This window comes from Prosopis cineraria, unplaced genomic scaffold, assembly GCF_029017545.1.
Source record: "Prosopis cineraria cultivar Desert tree isolate PC_DT_omini unplaced genomic scaffold, ASM2901754v1 PC228, whole genome shotgun sequence".
In the NCBI taxonomy this organism is placed as follows: domain Eukaryota; kingdom Viridiplantae; phylum Streptophyta; class Magnoliopsida; order Fabales; family Fabaceae; genus Prosopis; species Prosopis cineraria.
In genome coordinates this window covers 21992-48977 of record NW_026555555.1, presented here as the reverse complement: position 1 = coordinate 48977, position 26986 = coordinate 21992, and the positions used below count along the sequence as shown (strand labels likewise).

The window sequence follows — 26986 nt, the reverse complement described above, 5'->3', positions numbered from 1 at the left end:
AAAGTAACCCCGGCCCACAAGAATTGGGACTGTCATGAAAATCAAGAACTAAAGAGAGGCATGTTCCTTAGGATCAAAGGTTTGTGAGAGTAACAGTTGAGGAGCGGTTGGAGAGGAAAAGGCAAATAATTCCACTGAGGAAACTTGAATTTTACCTCTTCCACATAAAAATAATGGCAAAGAAACATGTTTTTGTGTAGATTTAGGGTATACATTGTTTAAAAGGTATTCTCAAATTTTTTAGATTTAATTGAGGATATTTGATTTTGAATATTATATGTGCGTGTATGTCTTTAATGAAACATGTTTATAAAAATAATATCGATATTTAAATTATTATTTTTTTAAAAAAAATGACTACACCTTACTCACCTTAATTTGTTTCTGGACTTAATCTAGGTGGTCATGTCTCTATTATTCTCATTACAGGTTCTAAGCTAGCCTCCTTGATTATTTATATTGTTTACTAGGTGGGATTTAGGAATAGAAATGTAAGATTTTTATCTACACACACACAAAAACACATTATAAAAATTTGTGTTATTCACTAGTTGTAAGGTAAATCCTATGCACACAATCTAAATTATACAGAAAAGAAAAACCTTTGCAAACATGCACCTTAGTTTGGATAAGGAGAAAAATAGAGGGAAAAAATATTATGAAAACAAAAACAAAAACATTTTACTATTTTTGACAGTTTTTTTTTCAAATTTTTTTTTCTTAGTATTCTCTCATTTTTTTCCCTCTATTCAAGCAGTAGAGATGGTGTGGAATCAAGGGATAAAGATCAATTTTCTCCGATAAAAAAAAAAAGATCAATTTTCTAAAAACAAAAATATAACTTGGAATCTTCAAACTTGATGGCATTGTCATCAAGTTTGAAGCAAAAATCCAAGTAAAAAGAACTTCAAACTCAATATGAATACTATCAATATCAATTTAAAGTATAAAATATATAGCAAGTCGTAATATTGACAATTTATAAATAATATGACTAATTTTCCAAACTTCATATATTACCCAAAAAATATATCTTATCAATTGTAAAATGGGAAATTTCGTTGTCACTGAGTTTAGAAAGAGCATAGCATTTCAAAGTGTAATTTTAAAATTTTTTCTGCGAGGAATTGAAGGGAAAAATTACTCTTATGACATATATGTGTATGCATGTATATGTATATATATAGGGTGATAAATGACCAAGCGTACATAGGACAAGAGAGAATAAAAGTAATATGACAGATTTTTGGCAAATAAAAAGGAAAATTGCCATAAAATCTCTTATTAGAAGGCCCATTATTTTGAGGGATCAATACCATTTTAAGAGTCAAATATACATCAGGCCTATTATCTTACACGTCAAGCTTATTACCTTATACCTCAAACCTGTAACCTTGTATAACAAAGTTACATGTTAACCTTCAAGAATACTATGTAACTTACATACTTGTGGTATAAAAAATTTATTGTTCATTTTGTTATTTTTTTTGTACATCATCACTTTCAGGATAATACATTATATTTTCATGTGAAGGTTGCTCTTTTTTTTTTTTGTTAGCCAAGAAATTTGCACCTTTATGGTGTGGAAGGCAATAGACTTAGTGTGTAATGTGATAAGTTTGAGATGTAAGATCATAAGTTTGGGATGCAAAGTGATAGGCTTGGGTTGTAAGGTGATAAACTTGTGATACATTTGGTTTTTATTGGTATTGATCCCTTAAAATAATTTCCCTCTAAGGAGGGACTTTATGGAAATTTTTTTTTTAAAAGAGGCAAGAAGACAAAAAGTAGTATTAACATATCTCACGTGATCACCACTTCGATTTTGAGCTTTTTGACATTCCAATGAAAGAAGGCCATCCTTAATCCATTTTTGTACATAAGCCGTCCCGCCATTTTGGTGGTCCTGCTTTCTCCAACCAAATCAACTTCCCCAGTCGTATTTACTCCAACACAGATTATCAAATTCTGATTTTGATATCCCTCCTCTCCATGCTTGTTCACTTTTTTTCCATCCCCAGTAATTAATTAATAATTAACTTGTCAAATTAAAGTCTATCTCCCATAGCCCCAGGCGTGATTTTATCAAAGTATTAAAAACTGAATTAATCCAATTAATTGAACTAGTAAACTTTTGGACCAATATCTTGACTAATTCAATAAAATACTTTGTTTATAATCTGTTTAACTATAATTTAATTATAATTTTGATCACTAATCCTTTAACTAATATCTTAATTGGTCCAATAATAATTCCTGTTAATACCTTGGAGTTAATTACTATTATTCCATCTCCATTGCATTTTTTTTTTTTTTGGTTCTATATGTGTTGACTTTATTTCCTTGACAAGCATTTTTTATTCAAAAGAGGTTGGATCATAATCACTGCTAATATTCTAATTTACCTTTATTAATGGGATGCTGTCATCCTTTTTTTAGGAAGAGGACAACAAAAATAAATACAACTGTATATGTAATTCATGTCTTGTTGCACTTATTATTGTTTTTCTTTTTCATCTTTCTCCAAATACATCATGTACATTTTTTTTATAAAGGTGGAGGATCAAATTATTTCAAATTCTAGTTACTATTTACAACTATCATATCCTGATCACTTTTTTTTTTGGAGCAAACATACCCTGATCACTTGATTTGTTGATTTTCAATTGAAGAAATCTAGAGGGGAAAAGGCAATTTAGAAAGGAGTGCTGTTTTTCCTAAAATGAAAATGAAAAAAAAAAAAATCAAAAGCATGGAATTTGCCGGCCCAACACTGTTAGACCCATTGTGGTGGGGTCGGTGGGCTTGGCCTAATTGTCCATTATTTTTTAAAAAATATATACAAATTCCGTACAAAAAAGTAATTATCATAAAATTCATTAACAATTCAACTAAAGTCAATATATTGTTAATGACTTTAATTCATTTATTAATAAATTTTATGATAATTAATTTTTTTATGTAAAATTTTAACACAATTCTTCTATTATTTTTTACATTGAAAGTGTCCTCTCCTCATTCCTTCAATCATTCGTACATGTGTTAAGAAATCATTCATATATCTAAGATTTATTTGACAAACTTTCATACGATCGTTTGTCGTTGGTTAAATAAAAATATGTTTTCAAACAAAAATATATTTACGTTGCGTATATTAGGTTTGTAGTTCAAATCCCCATTTTCACTAGAGAGAAAAAAAATTATAGATTTCAAACAGGCAAATTTTATTTTTAATTGCATGGAAGGTCACTGTGATGAAATGTTGATTTGAAGAGCCAATATGATTTTAGTTATTTTTTTGAGAAAATAAACAATATTTTATCTTCGTATTCAATGAATCTATGTTATATATAAATTACCGTACATTATTTGTACGATATTTGTTGTTTGATGCAGTGATATCTTTAATTTAGAACGAACTATAATGCCATGTTAGGACCATTTGGTATAATAAGAAGAGATTTCACTTTTTGTCATTAATTAAATTAAGCAAAATTTGTTTGTCAATACCCGAAGTTAAAAAATAAAATAAGAATGAATTGTATTTTAACTTGTAAAAATAAAAAAATTTATACATTTTAAATTATTTATTAAATATTAATATTAATATATATGTGATATTAAATATAATATAAAATATGAATAATTTATTTTTAAAATTTAAAAATATACAATTCAAATATTTTTATCACAATATAACATAATTTTGATCTTAACCCCAATTTAGGAATAAATTCGTCCCAATTCAAAAGAAAAATAATCAACAACTGTAAATTGATTACGATATGATAGGAAGTAAACCATGCAGAACAAAAAGAATTATTCATATTTTAAGATTCTAGAACTACGAGTCGTTTGGAGAAATGCTACCAAACGAGGAGTCGTTTGAAGAATTGCCATAGGCATGGGGACCCGAGATGTGGAGGGTCGAACGAGAGTTTCCTCTCGAGTCATTGCTTAATGGTGGGGCAATTGAGATTGTCGTCTTTGATTGTTCCTTCGCTTAGCTTCTGAAATTTCAGAACGCGCTTATACCATTCATTTCTCTTCAAACTCTCTCTCTCACTCTAGAGGAGAGAAGGATACCACAATGGCCGATCTCATAGCCAAAGGACAGGATCTCGAGAAGAAAGCAGAGAAGAAGATCAGTGGCTGGACCTTATTCGGCTCCAAATACGAAGATGCTGCTGAGTTGTTCGAGAAGTCCGCCAATTCCTTCAAACTCGGAAAATCTTGTTCGTATTTCGCTTGTTTTGATTTTCTCACTATTGGGATTTTTTAGCCGCAAACTTGAACAATTTGAATTTCCGAGTTTTGAGGTATTCTTCAAACTTGTACGCTAGCTTAAGATGTATTTACGCCTGTCTTAAACTCTTATTCAGGGGACAGAGCTGGGTCTGTATTCATCAAGTTGTCCAAGTGTCATCTCAAGGTATGTGAGCATAACATGTCCATAAGCCTATTACGCTCCATTTTTCTTGGGTTAATTCGGCAGTCCTTTGCACTTAAACAGTTAGAAAGCAAACATGAAGCTGCTGGTGCTTACGTGGATGCTGCCCACTGCTACAAGAAAACATCCACAAAAGGTGTGCTATTAGATTTTGTTACATACAAGAGTGCGAGTGTTAACTGTTGAGTAACAAACATGCCCATGGAGATTCTTCATAAACCTGCAATCTTCACTGCTTGAATCTTTTCTGTATCTATCGTTCGTGTGCCAGGGTTTGTAGATCGATAATTCAGGACATTAGCTATAATTTTTGAAATTTGGTTTTTAAATCAATGAGTGAATGGTTTAATGGCTACAATGCTCATTGTGATTGTTCTATTTCCAAAAGTTTAATCTAACGTTTTATTTTTTTTTTCATGCGTATCTAGGAGCCATATCATGCTTAGATCAAGCAGTTAGCCTCTATACTGAGATTGGTAGGCACAACATGGCTGCGAGATACTACAAGGTACTTTGGGTTTGAATTGTACCATTCTATGCTTTGCTGCTCCTAATTCTTTGACGACTCTGTCATAAGTTTTTTTTGCCATTTTGCTGCCTTCATAAAGGTGTGGTAATAACAATCATGAGAGCTGACTGTACTGTGGATTTTTTTACTCCCTGAATTTAGGAAATTGGTGACTTATATGAACTTGATCAAGACATAGAGAATGCCACTTTATATTTTGACAGGGCTGCTGAATTTTTTGAACTTGCAAATGCAACAACGTCTGCCAACCAGTGCAGATTGAAAGTTGCACAGTTTTCTGCTCAACTTCAACAGTGAGAACTTTTCTGCCTACAATGCACTTTTACACTTTATGATGGAAATTCTGCTCATTTAACTTAAATTGTCAATCTAAAAGATTTTGCATTTATCTTTGGAATTCCATCTAGTTCTCATTTCTACAATGCTAGAAGTTATCTAATTTCACTGAGGTTAAACATGCTTTCTGATTTTCCTTTTTCACATACCTTACTATGTATAAGAATGCGGTATTGCCATTGAAAATTATGGATGTAGTGAATAAGAGACGTGATATATATTGAAGTATATTGATCTACTTGATTTTCATCAATATCCAGATATCAGAAGGCAATAGATATATTTGAAGATATTGCTCGACAGTCACTGAACAATAATTTACTAAAATATGGAGTTAGAGGACATCTTCTTAATGCTGGCCTTTGCCGGCTTTGTCGAGGTGATATTGTTGCAATCACCAACTCCTTGGAGCGATATCAGGTCTTTTGAAGTGACTTCTTTTCAAACAAGGTGTTAATATTTTACTGTCATGTGTGCTTTAACACTTATTTAATTAATCATGCAGGACTTGGATCCAACTTTCTCCAGAGTTCGCGAGTACAAATTCTTAGCTGTAAGTGTTCAAATTGGCTAGTAATGTTGACTCCAGGAGGGGGGAAAACAACCAACCCTGTTTAAATGATCTCCTTGCATAGATTGAAGTTAACAATATAAGTTGCTATGCAGTAACTGCTATCTGCATAGCTTGTTAACCTTTTGTAGCCATTTGAAGATTCATTGTTATTTATCATTTGAAAAGTGTAATCACATTTCAGGATTTGGTATCTGCAATTGATGAGGAAGATGTTGCAAAATTTACTGAAGTGGTCAAGGAATTCGATAGCATAACCCCACTGGTATATTTAACATTTCTGTGTCAATGAATGTAAATTCTTTAAATCAACCTTTTCTCATTCACATGCCGAATGGTGAAAAAAATATCATGAAATGTTGATCACCTCAGTGGCATTCCTTTTTTTTTTTTTATAGGACCTTATGGCATTATATGATCTGTGTGGTCAACCTCATTTAGAGAAATAAGGCTTATTCTTCTTATTGTGGTGATTGTAGTATTTATCTTTCTTTTTTCTTTTTAAAGTAGTTTTGTAATTTCTTTTTCTGTGTTGAATATTAAGTGGTGGAATTACATTTGTTAGTTTGATATCTAAAAATGATTAATCTGTAGAGAGGTTTTATTCAGTTCGATCTCTGCATTGAGTCCTGCCAAGTTCGATAAAGATACCACTAGCACAATCTATCTGTTTCAACCTATAAATATATCGGACTGTTTGCTTTCTGAAATTACATTGTAAATGCTAAAACATTGGCCCGAGGAATAATGATTAATGGCCTTACTCTTGAATCCCAATTCCCAAGCTCTTCAACTTATCAACAAAAATCTCAAATGAAATATGTTGATCCAATGCATGTCTTCTTCTTTGTCCTTGTCTGTAATCCTTTTGGTCTTGTACACTTTATTACATCTATCCATTACACCCGTTCTCTTTCCTTCCTCTTGGATTCTATTACTTGAATTCTTGTGCTCGTCTTATTTCTTTGTTGGGGTGGTAGGTCAGAAGGTATTTGGTTCTACATTTTATGTATCTTAGCCAGCCAGCCTTAGTTGATTGTCCTTCATCTTTTCTTTAAACAAGGCTACATCTATCTTAGATCTGACTCCAGCATATGTTATCTTTCATTCTTTCTTATGTTTAGATAAAGGACAAGAGTTAGGTAAATTCCCTAAATTGCCTATTATGAGTTTCTGCAATGAAAATATAACAAGTGGGGAAACTTTTCTAGAAGACCCAATCATGCTGTATTGAGGTGTAAAAATTCACACGTATAAAAAAAAAAAATCTTATAAGTTTACTCTATTGATAAATTTTCCTTAACATGGTTTTGTTTTTGCCTTCACGGCTGTTGATGGCCATATTCGGCATGCCTTGCACGATAGTATGCCTAACCAGTTAACCTGAAGAGGCTTGATAAAAAAATGATAAACGTCCTTAATTTATGCAGCCGTTGTTGAGGACATGTTATTTGCAGAGATTTTTAATGATGATCGTGCCTTGTGTGACTTTTGGGAATCATATGCTCATATCATGTAGAGTTCTAGCCGTGCACTGCATACCCTGATTCTGTGTGATCTGTATATGCCCATATTTTCCCTATTCATAATTAAATTGGCATCTTGCATACCTAATTATATACGAAAAGACAATAACGGGGTAGAATGCCAAAATATACTATTAACTCTTCTAGAGTCTTATTACTATTATTTTCGAGTGTCTACTTGTTTACTAAGCTATACCCTACTTAAATATGTGAATTTAGGATTCTTGGAAGGCCGCCCTTTTACTGAGAGTAAAGGAAGCTCTGAAGGCAAAAGAAATGGAGGAGGATGATTTGACTTGAATAAATTACTATCGAATTTCTTACCAATTAAAGTAATGTCAGCTTTGTAAAGGCCAGTGGTTAGGTTTCAGTTATTTCTATTGTTTGGTGGTTCCCTTATCATTTTAAACAGAAGATCACAGGAATAAGGTCTCTTGAATTCTCTTCACAACCGCTTGATGCGTGTATGTATATATAAATTGAGAACAACATTTCTTTGAACTCTGTCTCTCTGGTTGTATCATTTGTGTATGGAACACCTCAGATTTCCCCCCTTACGTCGGCAAGCACTTGATAATGTTTTCGTGGGGTGGCGAGTCCACTTTCGTTAAATAATGTATTATGATAATAATTCGAGTTGAAAGATGTGCTGGGAATGGCGTCTTTGTTGCACGGGGGAATTGTTATTGCCCGAGTTTTGTATGCATGTGCCCATGGCGTGTGTAAAGCAAAATTGCATAATCTCTCTCCTCTCGTAATTCACTCTTTCTTTAAGCTTTTGTGATATTCCCTAGTGCCAAAACTAATTTAAAACTCATTCATTCTGTTTAAAATGGAGGTTTTAATCACTATCGTTTGTTAATTAGTTACCAACAAGTGTTAGTTCTAATAAAAAAGGGTTATAATACTTAAACTTGAACTTTTAAAATTGAGTCTTTGCAAATGAAGAAATTTTATCTGAGGGAACTATCCCTAATTGGAATTAAAAATTCTTGATGATCTAACAATATTGGCTGTCACACACAAATTTAAAGGGGAGGGTTGGGATACATTATTTTTTATTTTGAAGGAAATACCTGGATTTTGCAAATCAAAGGGATGACTCTGCTATACAAGCAAAATCAGAAGGACTAGTTGAGAAAGTATGTCTTTTTTTTTTTTTTTTAAAGCACTAGTTGCTTGAATTTATAAGCGGCATTAAACTTTTGACTTCCTACTTATTGAGGAGCATGCATGTCACTAAATTATAAAGTAATTGATAGAAAGTGTATCTTTTATTCTCTCCAACTCTAAAGAGGATTATTTTATATTAATAGAGTATTTTTAATAGTGGATTCACTCTATGGTGGAAGTATGTAAATGCATCCCCCACTACGAAAAAAAAAAATTATAATCAAGGTACGTAGATTTTATAACTTCACACTTTTTATTCTTCATATTTTATGCCTTTTGGATTGAATAAAAAAATTTGGATTCAAAATTTTATTAGATATGTAATATTTTAATAATCAAAATAAAAATGAAAAGCATATTATATATAAGATCATATAAAGTGATGGTCAATCTACTTATATTTTTATAATTTAATTTTAGTCCTAAAATAATTATTATGTTTTTGAAAAATTATTAATTTTTAAACTAAATTATCTCATTACCCTGCCTTTGAAACCTGGCTCTGCCATCAAGGATGTTCCTCGTTGGGGAAAATAATTAAGCTAGACTGTGGAGTTCAGCTCAAGCCATCTCCTTACTTCTGCGCTTAATGTGACATGCATAAAGAAACATTTGACTTAGGGAAATGCTCATTGGCAGGACAAATAATTCCATCATTGAAGATGTTGCTGCTATGCAACGTTTCTCCCCCAGTTCATTTTCTGCTCTCAAAAAGACTATTTATTCTGCCATTAGTTTCTCTCGCTGGACTTTACCTCTACTTTCTACTTTAACTTTTATTTGTTAATATAATACTTGTCTTTCCTAAAAAGAAAGTTAAAAAAAAAATTGGATGGGAGGTGAATATATTTTATTCAAACATTAATTAAAAAACCAGTTGTAATTTTGATACAACTTTCATTAAAATAGTCCTCGGTTCAATGTATGAAGAGCTGGCCTAGATCGAGTTAAGCGAATAAGACGGAATATAAACCTCATTCATAGTTTCCTCTATACTTCAATGATTGGAATCTGTCGTTAATATAAGCTCCAGCATCATCGGCAAATTATTGAAACAAAAATGTCATTTTTTTTATGGTTCTCGGGACCTTTTGGCCGTCGGAATACTATTTTCTACTCCACTGCTCCGCACGGCCACAATCTTCTTCTTCCACTCACTCTTCTTCACTATAATACTCCTCCCCCTCCTCCTGATTGCTCTCTTTCTCTGAACCTCCTCGTTTTCTTCTCTTCCTTAGCATAGCTTTCCTCTCATATGGCGTCCATTTCTCAAATTTCCAACCTTGCTTCGTTGCTCCGCAGTTGGCACACGAGGGATGAGTCAAGAACTATTTTTGATGCTAGAGTGTCATTCGGACGCCCTCTTGAACTCTCTAATTTGAGCCAGAATCTAATTCGATGTTGCGGAAAGCGATCGTTTATGTCTGGACCTCCTTGTGCCTCTACAGAAGTGGTTGATGATCTAATTCTTGAGAAGGAAGAAGCAGGGGAGGAGAAAGACAGGGTCTTGAGGGTTGGTCTTGTCTGCGGTGGTCCTTCTGCAGAGCGTGGGATTTCTCTCAATTCGGCGAGATCAGTTCTTGATCACATACAGGTTGTAGTTTGCTCTGTAGTTGCTGGAGAATTCTGCAATGTTATGCGGTGGAAACTCCTAAAGTTGCTTTGTTATTTCTATGGTTTTATGTAACGGTTAAATAAATTAAAGAGAAAAGCTAGACTCGGAATCAAGTTCAATTCTCGATAAATGAATAGAAAGGGTCTTATAATTCCGGCAAGGTAGCTTTAAAGAAACAAAACTGCAAGTAGTTGTGCATTTGTATTCAGATTTAAAAAGATATCAAAGCTGGCGGAGGTCAATAGGCATTGATTCATTTTTTTTTTTTTAATACACAGTAGGCATTGATTCTTCATGTCCATGAACTAATATTGTGGACAGCTTAAAGGCAATTTCTATCTTTTTAACATATACTTTGTGTTATCTGACAGGGAGATGATTTGCACGTGAATTGCTATTATATAGATTGCAATCTCAAGGCACATGTTATATCCTCTGCTCAGGTTCGTACTGTGTATGCATTTTGAAAATGATGTGATTTTCTATCTTAATTCTGAACTACGGATTGCACTATGTTATAGGGCATATCTAGCTACTTTTTTTCCTTCTTTTTTTGTGGCCAAACCTGAAAACTATGCGGTCAACACTGAATATGACTAATCACTGATGGGTAAGTCAACTGGGGTCTGGGGTTCACAATTACTGATAATGTCATAATTCTGTTTTATCATTAGCCTGAGGTAACATGCATTTCAATCAGAGTAGGTTCTTCATTGGAATTTCTCTCAGGAGTTCAGACAATTTATTTTTCTTAAAATTTACTAAAAATGCTATTTTACATTTTGAGATAAAATTAGCAAAAATATAGGCAAAAGTCTAAATGAAACAGTTTTTATTTAGAGGTCTCAAGTTTTTGATCTAGCATGTTCGTCTCTGTCCATCAATCTTTCCTAGGGTATGCCTGTTAGACGCTGCAACATTCTACTACTTTGATATAGATAGTTGAAGATGAAATCTGGGCCAGTGGATGGCTCTAAGAGTCCGAATCCATAGCTTGTTAGAGGAACACGATGTTCAGAACCTCTGGAAGTTCACCTCTGGATGGTCTTAATTAGAGAAAATTAATTGAATCTTTTGTGGTGTAGCATTGTTATTATTAGGTATTATTCAATTTGTGGTCCGGAATTGTTTATTAGCATTCTTAATCAATATTTATTTGTCCCTCATTTTTCCCAAAAAAAAAAAAGGAAGTTTTATGATGAAACTGAAAAATGTCTTGTTTCCAGCGCATGAAACTAACTGAAAATGAATTTTGGCGGTGACATTTGGCTTGAGGATTTTTCAGCTTCTCCTATTAGGTTGTTTATATCTATTTCTCTTGTAAAAGAAATAGCAGTACGTTAGTCTTGTTTCATTGCATTTTATGCTCCAAGTTCTTTTCTTCTTTCAGTTGAGCAAGTTTTGGGTGTATGAACTTTCTATCTTGTTTGTTGAAAGGTTCATGGTGTTTCTCCAACAATCTTCTACTGGCTTCACCACATTCTAGGTTAATTAATAACCAGAAGTGGCATCAATAGGCATCTAATAACTTCAACTGGGGATTCATGAAATGAAAATCAGAAATCGTGCAAGTTGTTTTACCCATTTAAGTTTGCTAATTTTTCATGTCTTGCAAAGGATGGCAATCGCTTATGTATCTTTCTTGCAGGTATATTCAAACACTCCAGCAGACTTTGATTTCAAGCTTGAAAGGTGAATATGCCATGCAATTTCGAAGTATTGAATATCTTTTCATACACAAAAACAAGTGTTGAATTGCATTCATATTTTAATATGATCTGATTGTTAATTCATGCAGCCTTGCCCAAAGTTTCCAGAATTTATCTGACTTTGCCAAGCATCTAGCTACAGCTGTGGACATAGTGTTTCCAGTTATACATGGTCAATTTGGTGAGGATGGTGGCATTCAGGTGTAGCATAGTAAAGCTCTTGATAACCAATGTTCTAACTGAAATATGCATTTTCATGGCAATTTCTCCTAGGCTACTCAAACTTGTTGGAATATGAATTATTTTTTCAATGTGATGAACTTCCAGGAACTACTGGAACAGTGTAATGTTCCATTTGTTGGCACGGGATCAAATGAATGCCGTCAAGCATTTGACAAGGTAAAGACATGTGTAATTTGTTGTATTTATCATAAATCCTTTGCTGTGCACTGTTAGAGGATGGCAAAAAAATTTTTTATTTTAAAAATTAGCAATGTTTTCCCAGTTCACATATTAGATTTTATGCATTCCGTTACTGTTGTTCACTAAAGAGAAAGCACTTGATGTCTTAGTCCAAGCCACTACTTATGCTTGCAAACTTAATTTAACATTTGGATTATGAACAGATGTATACTTTGTCATATAAAAGTTTCATGCTAGTTGTGGTATGTGAGCAAATCATCAGAAAAATCATTCAGAGGAGCTTCCATAGCTTAAGACATACTCAGATAATTTTATATTCAGCTAAATCATTTTTCTTTAATATTTTAGTGATTACTTACTAGTTATTTATTAGTGTGGCTCTGCTTCTGACTCCAGTAATTTCCTTTTAAAATTATTGGCAGTATGAAGCATCTTTACTGCTCCGCAAACATGGATTTATAACAATACCCAGTTTCTTAGTTCAGGTATTGAAAGTTTTTGTCAATATTATGTTTTTTTTAGCATCCATGTCCATGTGGTGTCGTATTATAGTAGCATCCCATATCTAGTAACAGGCTTTGTGTTTCTAGGTCACAATACCAATTTCCCCCTTTACATGCTATTGAATTTTCTGATATTATGATGGAAATCAGGGATATGAAACAAACAAGTTGGAACTATCTGAATGGTTTGAAAGAAACCAGCTGGACCCAAACCAAGGGAAAGTTGTGGTAAGGCACTTGATTTGGTGATCACTTGAGATCTATTGTTAAGTCATTGCTAAGCAATTTATTATGATTATAGACGTTCAAATCTGTTCTCCATAGGTAAAACCAACTAGAGGAGGGTCAAGCATTGGTGTTAGAGTTGCTTATGGTGTGGCTGATTCTATTGTCAAAGCCAATGAAATCATGTCAGAGGTACTTTTCATCAATTTAAAACTTGCCTGCGAGAGGATATTTTAAAATAAGGGGCAATTAATGTGGAAACAAAGCAAAGAGAATGAATATTGAAGAAAATTAAGGTGGTATGCAGGTTGCCTACAATTATGGTCAGTGATTGATAACTTACAACATGCTTCTACATTAATTCATTTTTCATTTGTTTTGAATGCTATAGGGTATTGATGATAAAGTCCTCATTGAAACATTTCTTGAAGGGGGGAGTGAATTTACAGCCATTGTCGTTGATGTGGGATCTGGTTCAGATTGCCATCCTGTTTCACTACTTCCAACTGAGGTAAGTGTGGTCCTTTTACTTATAAAATGTCTATTAATTCAATTCTTTCTTAATGCATTATGAATCTAATTGGAATGACATCATCGATATTGGTCATCCCAGTTGCAATTATTTTGTGCATAATGAATATTTTTGTGTAACAATAATGATATAGTTTAGATGAACAGGTAGAACTTCATTTCCGTGGTGCAACTGATGTGAAAGAGAAGGATGCAATATTTAATTACCGAAGGAAGTATCTCCCAACCCAGCAGGTCAGTTATAGTATTTATGTGTTACACGCACAAATGATGAACATACATCTTCTGATTGAGATTGACATATGAAGTGATTGATTCTTGGATTTCCTGTGTAATATGTAATTAGTTTCAACCTGTGCCTGTTTTTCTTCTTAGTTGGATGAAGCATTTATTATGCACAGGTTGCTTATCACACTCCTCCTAGGTTTTCTTTGGAGGTAATTGACAATATTCGTAAAGGGGCCTCTGCATTATTCCAACAGCTTCGCCTTCAAGATTTTGCACGTATTGATGGATGGTTCTTGCCTAGTTCATGTTGTAAATTATCATCTTCAGAAAGTGGGTTTGGAAGGACTGAATCTGGTACCATAGTATTTACTGATATTAATCTGGTGAGTTTTTTTTTTTTCATGTTTACGTTTTTTGTTCTTTTTTTTTTTTGTGTAGAGGAAAAATGCATAGAACTCATTGCTTGATATTGAAATCATTGAATGTATCAGATAAGCGGTATGGAACAAACCAGTTTTCTATTTCAGCAGGCTTCTAAGGTACCTATTGATGTGTCTGCTTTAACTTTCTTCTTGTTCTAAATACTCAAGATTCCTATTCATCATGTCTGTGACTGTTTACATACATAACAAACTTCTTAGTCCTTTTCATGGCCATTTGTCATAGTTATCTCAAGTTAAATACAGCTTTAACAGCCCCTGTTTTGTCTGTGAAGTGTGAACTATCACCCCCTCATTGGGTGACTATATGTGTTGCTTTGAGAAACAGAATTTTGAGAGAACCATGAAATGAACCAGTAAAATCCCTTACAGATGATAAATTGACTATTTATTCTTCCTTGTAATAGTGTATGTATAATTCTTTAGCTTCCTTAAAATACTGTCTGTGTTTACAGGTTGGTTTTTCTCATACGAATATCCTTAGGAGCATTATTCATCATGCTTGCTTGCGGTTCCCAAATATTGCATCAGTCAACGGTATAACAGCTCATATGCCAAAAGGATCTAAATCCTCAAAACTTAATAAATCATCACCTCATTGTGAAGGAGCTCGAAAAGTTTTTGTGATTTTTGGAGGAGATACATCAGAACGGCAAGTATCCCTTATGAGTGGTACAAATGTTTGGCTCAATTTGCAAGCTTTTAATGATGTAAGTATCCATGATTAGCATTCCTTCAATCGTCGTTTTGCAGTCTACATGCTGAAGCTTATTTTTGTACTCTGTTTTAATTTTTTTTTTCTTGTACATTTTTTAAAAAAAATAATGAACTATCGAATTTGAGATTCTTAAGCACAAACTGTTTATGTATATTTTAGGCCTTATGAATCATCATGTAATGTAATACAGAAAATATAGCAAAGTTCTAGATTTATTTCTGGATATTTCTCTCTCTGTTTTTTTTTTTTTTGGGAGAAAGGGGGCATGGATTTGTATTGAAGGAGAAATGCTTTTATAAATGTGATGATTAGGTTTATATGGATTCTAGCAGTCCAATCTATCCTCAGGATTACATCTTCGTCTTTGCCAATGACTAAAGTAAGAAATGTTGTATTCTTTGAACTTCGGCTTCAGCATTTACGTCTGAGATTGCAATAATTGTTCTTACAGCTTGAGGTAATTCCATGTCTACTTTCTCCAACAAGGGAATATGAATCAATAGTAGATTTGGAAAAGAAGGTCGATGATGTAAAGAATAGAACAATTTGGTCATTACCGTAAGTATTGATCCCTTCTTCCCCTTTAAATAATGGACAGAACACAATCATTTTTTATTTCTTAATATGCATAGGAGAACAGCTCATTATTCCAGAGATTTCACTTTGTTGTTCTTGAGCTAATAAAGTAATAATAGGCACCTAGAGAAGAGTCTATATTTGCTTGTTGAACATTTTACTCGGGTGCATGTTCTCTCTTAAGGCTAATGCTACTTTCACAAGAATCACAACACTTAAAGGCCACATTTGCTAGATGAATTGGTACACGTACATCTAGTGGGGTCTGCATCCATGTTCTGTGAAAAGAGGTTCTGGTAGAACAAGTTGGATCCACTTTTAAACATGTAGTGATGAAGGTCGGGCGCCAACTGCAAAGTATTCTGGAAGTGGCATCACTCTTAAACTATTTTTTGCCCGAGCAAGTGAATAATTCATTTTCGTTAAAATTAGCAACTAAAATTTGAAACTTCTTCAACTATCCTAACGTTCCAGTTTACAAGAAAAGTTTTCATTTAATGTGACAAGCGATCATATCTTGCTAATATATTAAGAATGATGTAATTCAAAAATAATTTTGTGTACAGTTATTCTCTTGTGCTTCGGCATACTACTGAGGAGGTCCTAGCTGCATGCTTAGAAGCTAATGAACCAGAAAGAGTTGCACTTACGTCTGACTTAAGGAAGATAGTGATGAATGATCTTATGGAAGGATTGAAGGGTCATAGTTGGTTTACAGGGTTTGATATTGATGACGAATTGCCTACTAGATTTTCATTGGGGCAGTGGATCAAGCTGGCCAAGGAAGTCCAGGCAACAGTTTTCATTGCAGGTACTCATTATAATGGTGCATTTTTTAGACATTATTTTCTTTTTCTATACATGAGAAAAGGCATTAGCAATCACCATCTGTATGTTGCTGGGGATGCTCATACATGGAGTGAGTTGTCCTTGTCAACATGGTGTCTGCTTTATGCATCAGCTTGTTATATAGGCCTTCTTGGTTAACCCTTTTTAGTTAACAAGATGTCTTTATTCCTTCTAATATTTGTTAAGAAGTTTAAAAAAGCAAAGACATTAGGTGTTCTTTAAAGATTCCCCAGTGGTACTGACAGAATTGGAGATTAGGCCAGGTTAGCTTGTAGTTTTCAAACCATTCTATGTTATAAAAATTTGTGTCGTTGTTTTCTAAAGTAAAAGGTGTAGGAGCACAACTTTTGAGAATTTCAGGATTTATATAAATTGAGTGTGTATATTTTTACGAAGTAAGTTTTTTACATGTAGTGCATGGAGGCATTGGGGAAGATGGTACACTTCAATCCTTGTTGGATGCCGAAGGTGTTCCTTATACAGGTTTGTTCATTGTTCAATTTTCCAAAGTTGGTATGCATGACTATTAGATGCAAGTTAAACTACTAATTTGTTTTCATATTTTCAAATTTTTCTAATTTTCCCGTTTTATCTTCTAATGAAGGCCCTGGCGCAATGGCGTCAAAGATTTGCATGGACAAAGTTGCAACTTCTCTTGCTTTAAAACATGTATGTTTCCCTAAATCATATTTACTTTTCCTAGCTGAATAACTTGATTTCTCTTACTTTTCCCAGTTTGACATGTTTTTTACTATAATGGCCCATTATAAAAAGCTTGGAAATTTAGGAGTTCTTACCATAAATAAGGAAGTGAGGGGAAAATCTGAACTTCTTAATAAGCCTACGGATGATATATGGCATGAGCTGACCTCAAAGCTGCAGTGTGAAACTGTGTGTGTCAAGCCAGCAAAAGATGGTTGCTCAACTGGGGTTGCAAGATTATGGTAGATTGTATGCCTTGCTAGTAGCTCATTTTCATATTATTCAGTGATTCGAATGTTTCAAATATTGCCTCTGATTCCTTTCTTAAAAAGCAATTCTATTTTTGTTCATATTCTTTTTGTTTATACAGTTGTTCCAAGGATCTTGCAGTGTATGTAAAAGCAGTGCTGGACTGTCTTCTAAGGATTCCTGCTAATAGCTTATCAAAGGTATGGCACTAGGAACAATGATATCCAGTTATAAAGGTTCTCATTTTATGAGAAATTTGTGAAGGAGAGGGATAGTAAAATACCGAATTAATGATGTATCCTTGCTATGAGATCATTTTTCTGCCTTCCTATTCTCAACCTTACCTGAGAGATTATTGCTACAAATGTAATCCTTGCTTTGACATTGCACATGAACTCTTCATTTTTATATTAAATGACATTTTATCTCTCTTTTTCTTGGTGTTCAGGCACATGGTATGATTGAGATGCCAAACCCTCCTCCCGAGGTTTTGATCTTTGAACCTTTCATAGAGACTGATGAAATAGTGGTCACATCCAAAGATAAGAATAAGACTGGGCGCAACCTAATGTGGAAAGGGCACAGTAGATGGGTGGAAATAACAGTTGGTGTTATAGGCAAACGTGGCTCAATGCACTCTTTAAGCCCTAGTGTCACCGTCAAGGAAACTGGTGACATTTTGTCACTAGAGGAAAAATTCCAAGGTTGGTCCCCTCAATCTTGCCTGGAAGTCCAAGGGTAAAAATTTCAAGGCTAAGTTCCAGCTGTGCTGTCTTTGTAATGAATAGTCTGTATGATTTAAATTTAAATTCAACCACGCTTGTAAATATTGGATAGCCTAAGTTCCTAAGAGAACTTACAACAAGGTAAAATATGTAATGCTTGTGCGCATCAGAAACTACAGCACAATGATAAACGTTACATTCATGCTCCAATGTAATATTGGAGCTAGGGATATGTAAAACTATAAACATCAAATCATTCTAAGTGGCATTTATATCATTTTTTCCCTTTACATGTTTGTTGTTGTTTTCCCCTCTTTCTCTTATGTTGGGATCGTTTTCGGTTTTTGGGGTGGAACAGGTTGGGGTTCTGCTCATCTGCCTTTATTTCTTACTTTGGTTTATTTTTTATGACCGGTACTGTTTACAATGGCTCATCGAATATTGTCTGTCAGGTGGGACAGGAATCAATCTGACTCCACCTCCCTTGTCAATCATGAGGTAAGGAGACACTGCATCTCTTCATGGCTCAGAATTCTTGTTTACCTTCTTTAAAGACCATCACTTGTTTTTTCATTGGTAGTCAAATGTCATAATTAACTCCGAGTAAAGCCTTTTTCTCGTTACAAATGGGTTCTGTAAAGTTAAACTTAGGAGCATTGTGCTCTTAAATAAATTTCTTACGCGTGCTATTAGGGTTGATATCTTCAACCTAAGAACTAATTACAATGCCTTAAATGGCGGTGAAAGGTATAATTGAAAATTGGAAGCATATGTCCAATTGTAAATCTGATAATACTGATATCTTATATTTTGTTTACCATATTTACTATTCGATAAGCTCGATTAACGTCTCTCCCTTACATATCATATATTGATGCACTGAAAATTCTTATTTTACCTGGATATTGAATTTATCACTGGTTTCTTGAATCTTCGTTGCTAGAGATTTGCTTGGATAATATCTGCTCATTCTCTATTGTAGCGTAGCAGCTTTGAAAACGTGCAAGCAGAATATTGAACTCATTGCAAACACCCTACAATTAGAAGGGTTTTCACGCATTGATGCATTTGTCAATGTTGACAGTGGGCAGGTTTGTTGATCTCCTATTCTCTATTGATCTCATGTATCATTGATTCCTTCCCAAACTCAGGTCAGACATGTCACTTGAAATGTAATGAAGCAGTATCAACGTCTATGCTGAAATAACAGACTTGAGGTGACATTGAGGAGTCATTTCTGTCTTAGCAACTTATCTTCTTACTCTGTGATCATTTTCATGACTTGTAGGTTTTGATCATAGAGGTGAATACTGTGCCTGGAATGACACCTTCCACTGTTCTGATTCATCAGGTGAGTTCTTGCAGTTCTAATTCATTTCTTAAGGCTTGCCCCACCTAACGGTTTGAGGGAGATGAAGTGTGAAACCACAGTTTTGATATCTTCAGAATTATTTCTGTGTATGAAGGATTAGGAAACCTTGTGTCAAACAGAAGGAGATAAATGAAATCCAACAAGGAGATCTATGTAAACATAAAAGCCGTCTTAAATCAGGAACTGGAACATACAAACCCATTAATACAATTCATCTGATTATTCTAACTGATCAAGTCTTTCAATACTTATGTCAGGCACTAGCAGAGAATCCTCCTATGTATCCTCACCAGTTCTTCCGCAAGCTGCTTGATTTGGCATCTGAAAGGTCCACATAAGAATTTCTGCATTGTTCTTGTCAAAAATGATTGGTAGCTGTTAATGTGTGTATTGTGTAGTAAAGATAACTATTCAAGCTTTTAACATTGTTGGTCTGGTGTGATGTCAATTTGTAAAAATCAAAAGTCCATGATGGTGGTTTGATCTATAGGCAATAAATGCCTAACTGGTGCCATCTTGAACTGGAGTGTTGGCTGTCTTTTAGGTAATTTAGATGTGAAGTCAATAATACAATGTCAAGGGTTGTGAAAATTTTTCTAAGGTGTTATTTTAAAAGAGAAAAAGGAAAAAAAGAGAACCTACAACAAATACCTACAAATTTTTATCTAAGGTATGTGTTTGAGGTTAAAACGAAGGGAAGGGAGGGGAGTAAAAGGTTTGGTTATAGTTTTTCCTTTGATTGAAGTTACTTTCTTGATCCTACTTATAAGATCATACTTACAAGACTCTTTCCAATATTTAACGAAATATTTAAGAAGAATCACATCAAAAAATTTATTCACAGATGAAGATCAATACAAAATAAATTATTATTAAAATGAAAACATGAATATGCTTTTTCTTGAATGGAACTTATTATTAGTTCTTGTATGCAAATAAGTTTTTTGTTAGGTTTTTAGATGTGATTTTTTCAAATATATTTGTGACTCATTTAACAAAAATGCCCTTTTTTTTTTACTTGGCTTAAATAATGGCTTTTTCATTTCCTTTTCGCACTTTCCTCAATCTTCTATAGTTTTATACTAATGAAAGGGTAAATTTGGGAAGTTATAAAAATTTATGACATTTAAATATATCTAATTTCTTTAATCTCATGAAAGTGGTTAACTAGGCTTCATAATAAGAATTTGGGGGGGGGGGATGAATTAAGAAGGGGTGATGGAGGATTTTCAATTAGCCTTTAAAATTATGAGAAAATGATAATAAAATTTCATCAAAATATATAAAGGGAGAATGACAAATAAGAATATTGTAAGAATATAAATGTCAAACTGAGATTTTTTGACACTGATGTTTGTAAATTTTAGTACTCTTTCTACCATGTTTTAATATTGAAGTTTCTAATTTAATATTAACATTCTTACAAAATCCTTACTTGTCATTTTCTCTATATATGAATAACAATCAAGTCCCTAATAATACCATAATTTCTCTAGAATCTCTAGGTATCTTTCTAACATTAATAATTTTAAGTTAAATGATTAAATTGACTCTTGTTTAAAATAAAAAAATAATGGGTTTTCATTTTTCGTTCAATTTTTATGATTCACAAAATAAAACTTGTGATTATTAAACAAAAATTATAATTGGTTATTTTCAGAACTTGAACTTCAATAATAAAAGAGACCTTACGTAAAAAGTTATAATTTTTTATTCAATTCTTATGATTCATAGAACAAAATTTATAATTCATTATTTTCAAAAGTTGGACTTCAATGATAAAAGAATTTTCACCTAAGAAGTGATTTTTTTGCAATTCAAAAAATTAAAGTTATGATTATTTAAATAAAAGTTGTGATTGTGACTAGTTATTTTCAAAACTTATTTATAAATCATAAAATAAATTTCATATGAAAAGTTGTGATTTCTTATTTAATTTTTGTGATTAATAAAAAAAAAGTTGTAATTGTTTAAATAAAAGTTGTGATTGAGAGAATGGAGCTAGACATGCTATTTTTATTTTAAACAAAGGATAATTTAGTCATTTAATCTAAAATCATTAATGTCAGAAAAATCTTAAGGACTTTAAAAAAATTATAATATTTCAAAGAATTTGATTGTCATTTTAGTGATATTTTATTGTAATTTTTTAAAATTATTATTTTGTAATACTCTCTCAATCTTATTTCTTAAATGGAGAGAAGAGAATATTTTAGTTTTATTTATAAGACATGTCATTAACTTTTTATTACAAGTTTCTCCTTTTACTACTAATTAAATATTGATAAGAGGTAGTACTCCCTTTGATTCATGGTATATGGCATTGTTAACTACTTTGTGATTATAAAAAAAAAGTTCAATCTTTTAAAAAATTATATATATTTTCAATTATACTCAATAAACTATTTTCTAAAAACAATAACAAAAGAAGTAGGGGTATAATTGAAAAAAATTATAATAACTACCCAATACTCTATATTTTGGATCAAGCAAATCTTTTAAAAAATGTTTTATATTGTGATCCATAAAATTTTTTATTAAAATATATATATTTAATAGAAATAAAGTTAAAAACTTATTAAATAGTTAGATAGGATAATAGTTAGTTTTAAATGAAGCATATTAAAAATGAATTATAAATAAGGCATATGGGAGTAGTAATTAATTTCTTTTCCCCTCCAAACTTTGAAGCATTAATGGATTATCCTAAATATTGTCCTTCACGGAAACCGACAAGTGTTAATGAGCCAAGACATAGCACCCACAAACTCCTCTTTTTTCAAGAATTTAGTTGGTCATCCTCAAATTGCATAATTAATTAAATAATTTTAAAATTGTTCAATTTGTATAAGCTTTAATTAATATTCAAATGAGATCCTTTGCATCGTCAAGTGTATTAAATTACATGTAATTTAAAATTTAACAATGAATAAATAGTAATTAAACAGTAAGTCATCAATTTTTAGTAGATATCTAGATGTCGACATTGCATTGTTTCTCTAATTATTACTCAAAGCTCAATGCCTTCTACAAATTTTAACATTTTACGGATGCTTTTTAGCTAAGATTCAAATAACGCATGTTTTTCGTCTTTTATATGAAATGTAAAATAAATAAATAAATAAGTTAACTCATGGTTATGGAAGTGTTATGAGAACCAAATCAGATCAAATTGGCCAATTTGACTAGTTAAACCAAGAATTGGTCCCAAGTTCAATCCAATCATGATAAAAAAAACTATCACATTTGAGAATCGGTCAAGAGTTGACTAAACTGGTCTCAAATTGGTCAAAACCAAATGAATTTGTGTGAAAATTGGTTAAATTGATCTTGTTTTTTTTAAATTTAAATTCACATTTATAAATCATAATTTATACATATTTATATCCAATAAACATTGATAAATGAACGAATATGCAAGAAATATGTATATATATATGTATGTATTTAAAGTTATAGATTATAAATTATGAAATAAGTATATATAATTTTTTGGATAATGATGGAATATAGATGGATATTACATTTTTATTTTATTTTTTTTTTGAAATTTAAAATTCATTTTTATTAGTATATGTAATTATTTTTTTATTTAAGCATATATTATTTAAAATATATCAATTTATTTATGACTGATTGAAATGCGATTTAGATTACAATCCAACTTGAACCAATACCTCGATCAATTTAATGACTAATTCAATTTTTTTAATATTGGTTCATGGTTTATGTTGATACATTTAATATTTAATTTAATATTAATAAGTTGTCAATTTATCATCAATAACTGTGAACAATACAGAAAAGGGATCTAGATTCTATGAGTGTCCCAAATCCTCTTACTTAGTGAGTGTGGCCACTGCAACAGTAAAATTATATTTCATCAAAGCTTGAAAATTTATGCTTAACTAGAAATAATTGAAACAGGGGTTAGAGAGTGGTTTTATGATAATACATCTCAGTCATATCTCTAGAGCCGTATGAATCGTCGGATTAATATTTTAAAAAAAAAACATAGTAAAAGATGGAATTGTGATTTGGTGTACATTATATTCTCCTTGTATCTTATGCCATTATTTTCAGCAATCATTCAATTAAACCGATGATATATATATATATATATATATATATATATTCAGATTTGAAACACTTACCAAATCCATATTTACCAAAAAGATATGCGAAGATGTATCATCACTTATACCAATTGTTAGAACATTTCGTGCGATGTTGAAGACAGCAAAAAGTGAGCATTTTTATAGTATTGTTCATGAGGATCCACTCTGCCTCTTATATACTAGGAGGGTTGTTCTTGTATCCGGCCTGCTTTTAAATAAAATAAAAAATAAAAAAAATTGACCAATGGCTTTTGAATTTACATCAAAATATCCCAAGCTAGTTACTTGATTAATAGTTTATCTTTATTTCTACTTACATCCTGACAATTATAGTATATTACGTGCAAATTTTACATCAGTCGGAGTATAAAACACTGCGCTGTTTATTCCATGTATTCCATTAACTTGATTGTTCATTATAGGGTCATATGACGGAGTTATTCACTATATAATATATAATATCAATTTTTTTTTTTTGTATTGTTGTTTTTAGGAATGAGGAGCAGCCGCCACGAAAGAGAGAGGAAAAGCAAACTGTCTAAATATAAGTGCATCTAATTAAGATGATGTGGGAAGTTTTACATTAGATAAAGTTAAACTTAATAATTATATCATAAATAACACAATATAAGTTGCACTTTAGAAATACCTCTTGGTCCAAAATATAAGATATTGAGTAAATATTATGTTTTTTTTTAATTTATACCTTTGCTTTTTATATTCTTTATCTTTAAATGTTCTATATTTAATTTGAAAACCATGGACACATGTTAGTAGGAACTCTGAAATAGCATAAATGAAAATATATGAACATTTTTAGGAAGTCAAAGTTTCAAATAATATTTTTTTATAAACATTGAATTAGTTAATAATAATGCATATTGAGATCTAGAGGAAGAAATATATAATAAAAAGAGATGATCCATGAACTTTAGTTTTAAAACTTTGTATTAAGATGTAATATCTTTTCATCCGTTTCTGGTCACTCCCCCCATTCCTAACAATGATGATGATAACAGGCGACAGCAGGCTAAATGATTAAAGTTGCAAGTAAGATCAAACCTATTTTTTTTTTTTAAATCAACAAAAATGAGCTTCGTAAATCATACCATGAGATCACCAATGCTCAAGTCTTAATCTTTTATTTTCCATATAGTGTGTGTGTGTAGAAACACGCACATAGTTTTTTCAATCAAGCTCAGTGATACTTCTTAGTGCCTTTGACTTTTAACCATCTCAATGTATAGAAATTTTTTCCTTTTTTTGATTTTTGGTCAATCCCGTTATTTCAAAGTTTGTTGGGATAAATGTCGGCTAGGATCTTCGAAACTAAGAAAGCTAGTTCATGAAATGACTCACTTGCCACAGATAACCCAAGAAAGGCCCTTCCAAAACTCGGTCTAGAAGTAGGAAACAAAGAAAATGAAGGCAAATTTAAAAAGCAAAAACAAAAACAAAAAACAAAAAAACAAGAAGATATATTCCATGTATTTTAATATATGGTAAATGCTTCTTCAAGCTTCTTTAATTTATTCTTCACTGTTTTTCTCTCTTTTTCTGGCCCAGTTATTATTAATTAAGTTTTCTCAAATTTATTTTGTCCAACACTTGACGATTTGACCCACATGCCAAATAAAGTACTGAACCACTATGCTTCTCACAATTTGTCGAGTTTTTGAACTACGCGGTGATTATGCTTAGTACGTGGAAATATAAATACAGGGCCAATTAATCCAAACATGAATTTTTATATATTTATGTTTTGTGGCTAAATGGCTAAGAGTAGTCCCGGAAGTGATCGGCGATAGAGATCACGAGGCTGACTCTGCCACAACGTCATCTTCTCCGCTTGCCTCTGATCTTCTTCCACCCACGGCGCCGCAGCCGGAGCAGCCGTCAGATCCCTCACCACCAGCCACGTGTTGAAGTACTCTCTGAACTTTGTGATCAGCCCATTCTTCAACGTCCAAACGTGCACCCAATATGCCTGTCCCTCCCACCCCTCCGTGATAACGCAGTCGCCGATCGCCGTCACGCTCCTCGGCTCAAACCGGAATCCGGCCTTGTTGGGGACCGTCTCGCCGGTCAGAATCCTCATCATGTGCTGTCTACCCGGTGGACCATGGAACCAATACTCCAGATCACTTGCTATCAACATGGCCACTTTGTCCATGTGACCTTGTCCCAACAACCCCTTGTACAGTGCCTCCACCGTTGCCCTGTTCTGCACTGCCACTTCCAGCTTCTGGTCCGTCTCCGGCGCCGCCTTCACCGCTGGAGTTGTCAGCTGCACATCGCCGTCGGCTGGCATTCTCGGGCTGTGATTATTAGGAAGTCGACCGCCTGCTCTTTTTAGTGCATGGCATGGTGGAGAAGTGCTTTCATTGGACACATTTATAGGAATTAATGGGAGGACTGTGTCCAAGAATGCATAGACGGTCAAGATTGATTTGTCCATGAGATTGGAGATCGGACGGTGCAGATTGGCTCCTATATCTTGTGAAATGACAAAGTAAGGTAAAACCTCCGAATTAAAGAATAATAAAACTAAAGATTATTATAAAGCTCCCCGAATTCATGAGGAGATAACGATGTCTAACTGGCAGACTTATGTGCAAACCAAACATGGGAATACCCAGTACGTATATGTTCATCTTGTCACGGTATTTCGAAAACAACCAAAAAAAATGTAACGAAAAGTATTTATCATCACATTTTTAATTAAATAATAATAATTTATATATTCTTTAAGTTGATGGAATGTTTTAGGTAGAATTACTACTATAAATCAACAAGCGTTTGATTCACTCAGTGAGGGAATTGTATTAATTTAACTAGAGATTTTGAGTTTTAAAAATATAGCAGCAATTTACTTGATATGGATTGGTTGGAGTTTTGACTTCGGACACCATACGATTCACCATTAAAAAAAAAAAAAAAACAGAGAGAATCACTGCTGTAAAAAGTCTATGGAATCGTACATATGATAACGTTTCTAAAGAAAACATACACTCTTGAAAGCTCGACATTTTGAGAGACTTTGTACTCTAAATGGCTCTCATAAATTCTGTTTTGGTACAAAAAGGTTTTCGTAAGTTCACATACATAGCAATTGTAAGAAGAAACGCTCCCATATCTTGAACCTATCAGAATATTTTGAAACTGATCTTGTACTTGTACAAGAGCACTCAAATCGGGAGTGTTTAATTTACAAAATGCTTTTGTATGTTAAAATTAAGTGCTCCTATAAGCTTTTTTTACTATAGTGAATCTATGAAGGGTTAATCAGGACGTCAATTATAAAACATGAAAAATCAATATTTCATATCAACTAAAATAAACATGAGTGATAGAAGTTCTCATCAATTAAATAAGTAGTTAAAAGTTTAAATTGCATCCTTTTTGTATATATAACAAT

General features: G+C 32.7%; 3 protein-coding genes across 10 annotated transcripts; 2 read left to right on the top strand and 1 right to left on the bottom strand.

The window, feature by feature from the left end:
- Window positions 1-3972: 3972 nt before the first annotated feature.
- LOC129295976 (alpha-soluble NSF attachment protein 2-like) lies at window positions 3973-7950 on the top strand. The gene is made up of 9 exons (XM_054934574.1): window positions 3973-4235; window positions 4383-4432; window positions 4514-4586; window positions 4879-4958; window positions 5121-5272; window positions 5576-5735; window positions 5821-5868; window positions 6071-6151; window positions 7632-7950. Exons 1-9 carry the CDS (start codon window positions 4091-4093, stop codon window positions 7710-7712), a joined length of 870 nt encoding a protein of 289 aa, XP_054790549.1. The 5' UTR covers window positions 3973-4090; the 3' UTR covers window positions 7713-7950.
- A 1663-nt stretch (window positions 7951-9613) lies between these two features.
- Window positions 9614-20119, top strand: LOC129295975 (uncharacterized). Of its 8 annotated transcripts, XM_054934567.1 has the most exons (24): window positions 9624-10179; window positions 10572-10643; window positions 11849-11892; window positions 11999-12110; window positions 12237-12308; window positions 12755-12817; window positions 12986-13063; window positions 13160-13252; window positions 13452-13571; window positions 13739-13825; window positions 13993-14202; window positions 14311-14358; window positions 14715-14969; window positions 15429-15535; window positions 16120-16364; window positions 16817-16885; window positions 17007-17071; window positions 17177-17346; window positions 17475-17553; window positions 17802-18057; window positions 18531-18576; window positions 19061-19169; window positions 19367-19429; window positions 19708-20119. In XM_054934567.1, the coding sequence occupies exons 1-24, from the start codon at window positions 9841-9843 to the stop codon at window positions 19786-19788; spliced, it is 2883 nt and encodes a 960-aa protein (XP_054790542.1). In that variant the 5' UTR covers window positions 9624-9840; the 3' UTR covers window positions 19789-20119. The 8 variants fall into 8 exon arrangements, 6 of the variants coding, with proteins under 6 accessions (XP_054790547.1, XP_054790548.1, XP_054790545.1 ...); XM_054934569.1 differs by lacking the exon at window positions 9624-10179 and having other exon boundaries at window positions 11999-12090; XM_054934568.1 differs by lacking the exon at window positions 9624-10179 and having other exon boundaries at window positions 11999-12120.
- A 4992-nt stretch (window positions 20120-25111) lies between these two features.
- Window positions 25112-25918, bottom strand: LOC129295973 (senescence associated gene 20-like). Its single transcript, XM_054934566.1, has one exon. The coding sequence runs from the start codon at window positions 25877-25879 to the stop codon at window positions 25337-25339; it is 543 nt and encodes a 180-aa protein (XP_054790541.1). The 5' UTR covers window positions 25880-25918; the 3' UTR covers window positions 25112-25336.
- Between the last annotated feature and the right edge of the window lie 1068 nt (window positions 25919-26986).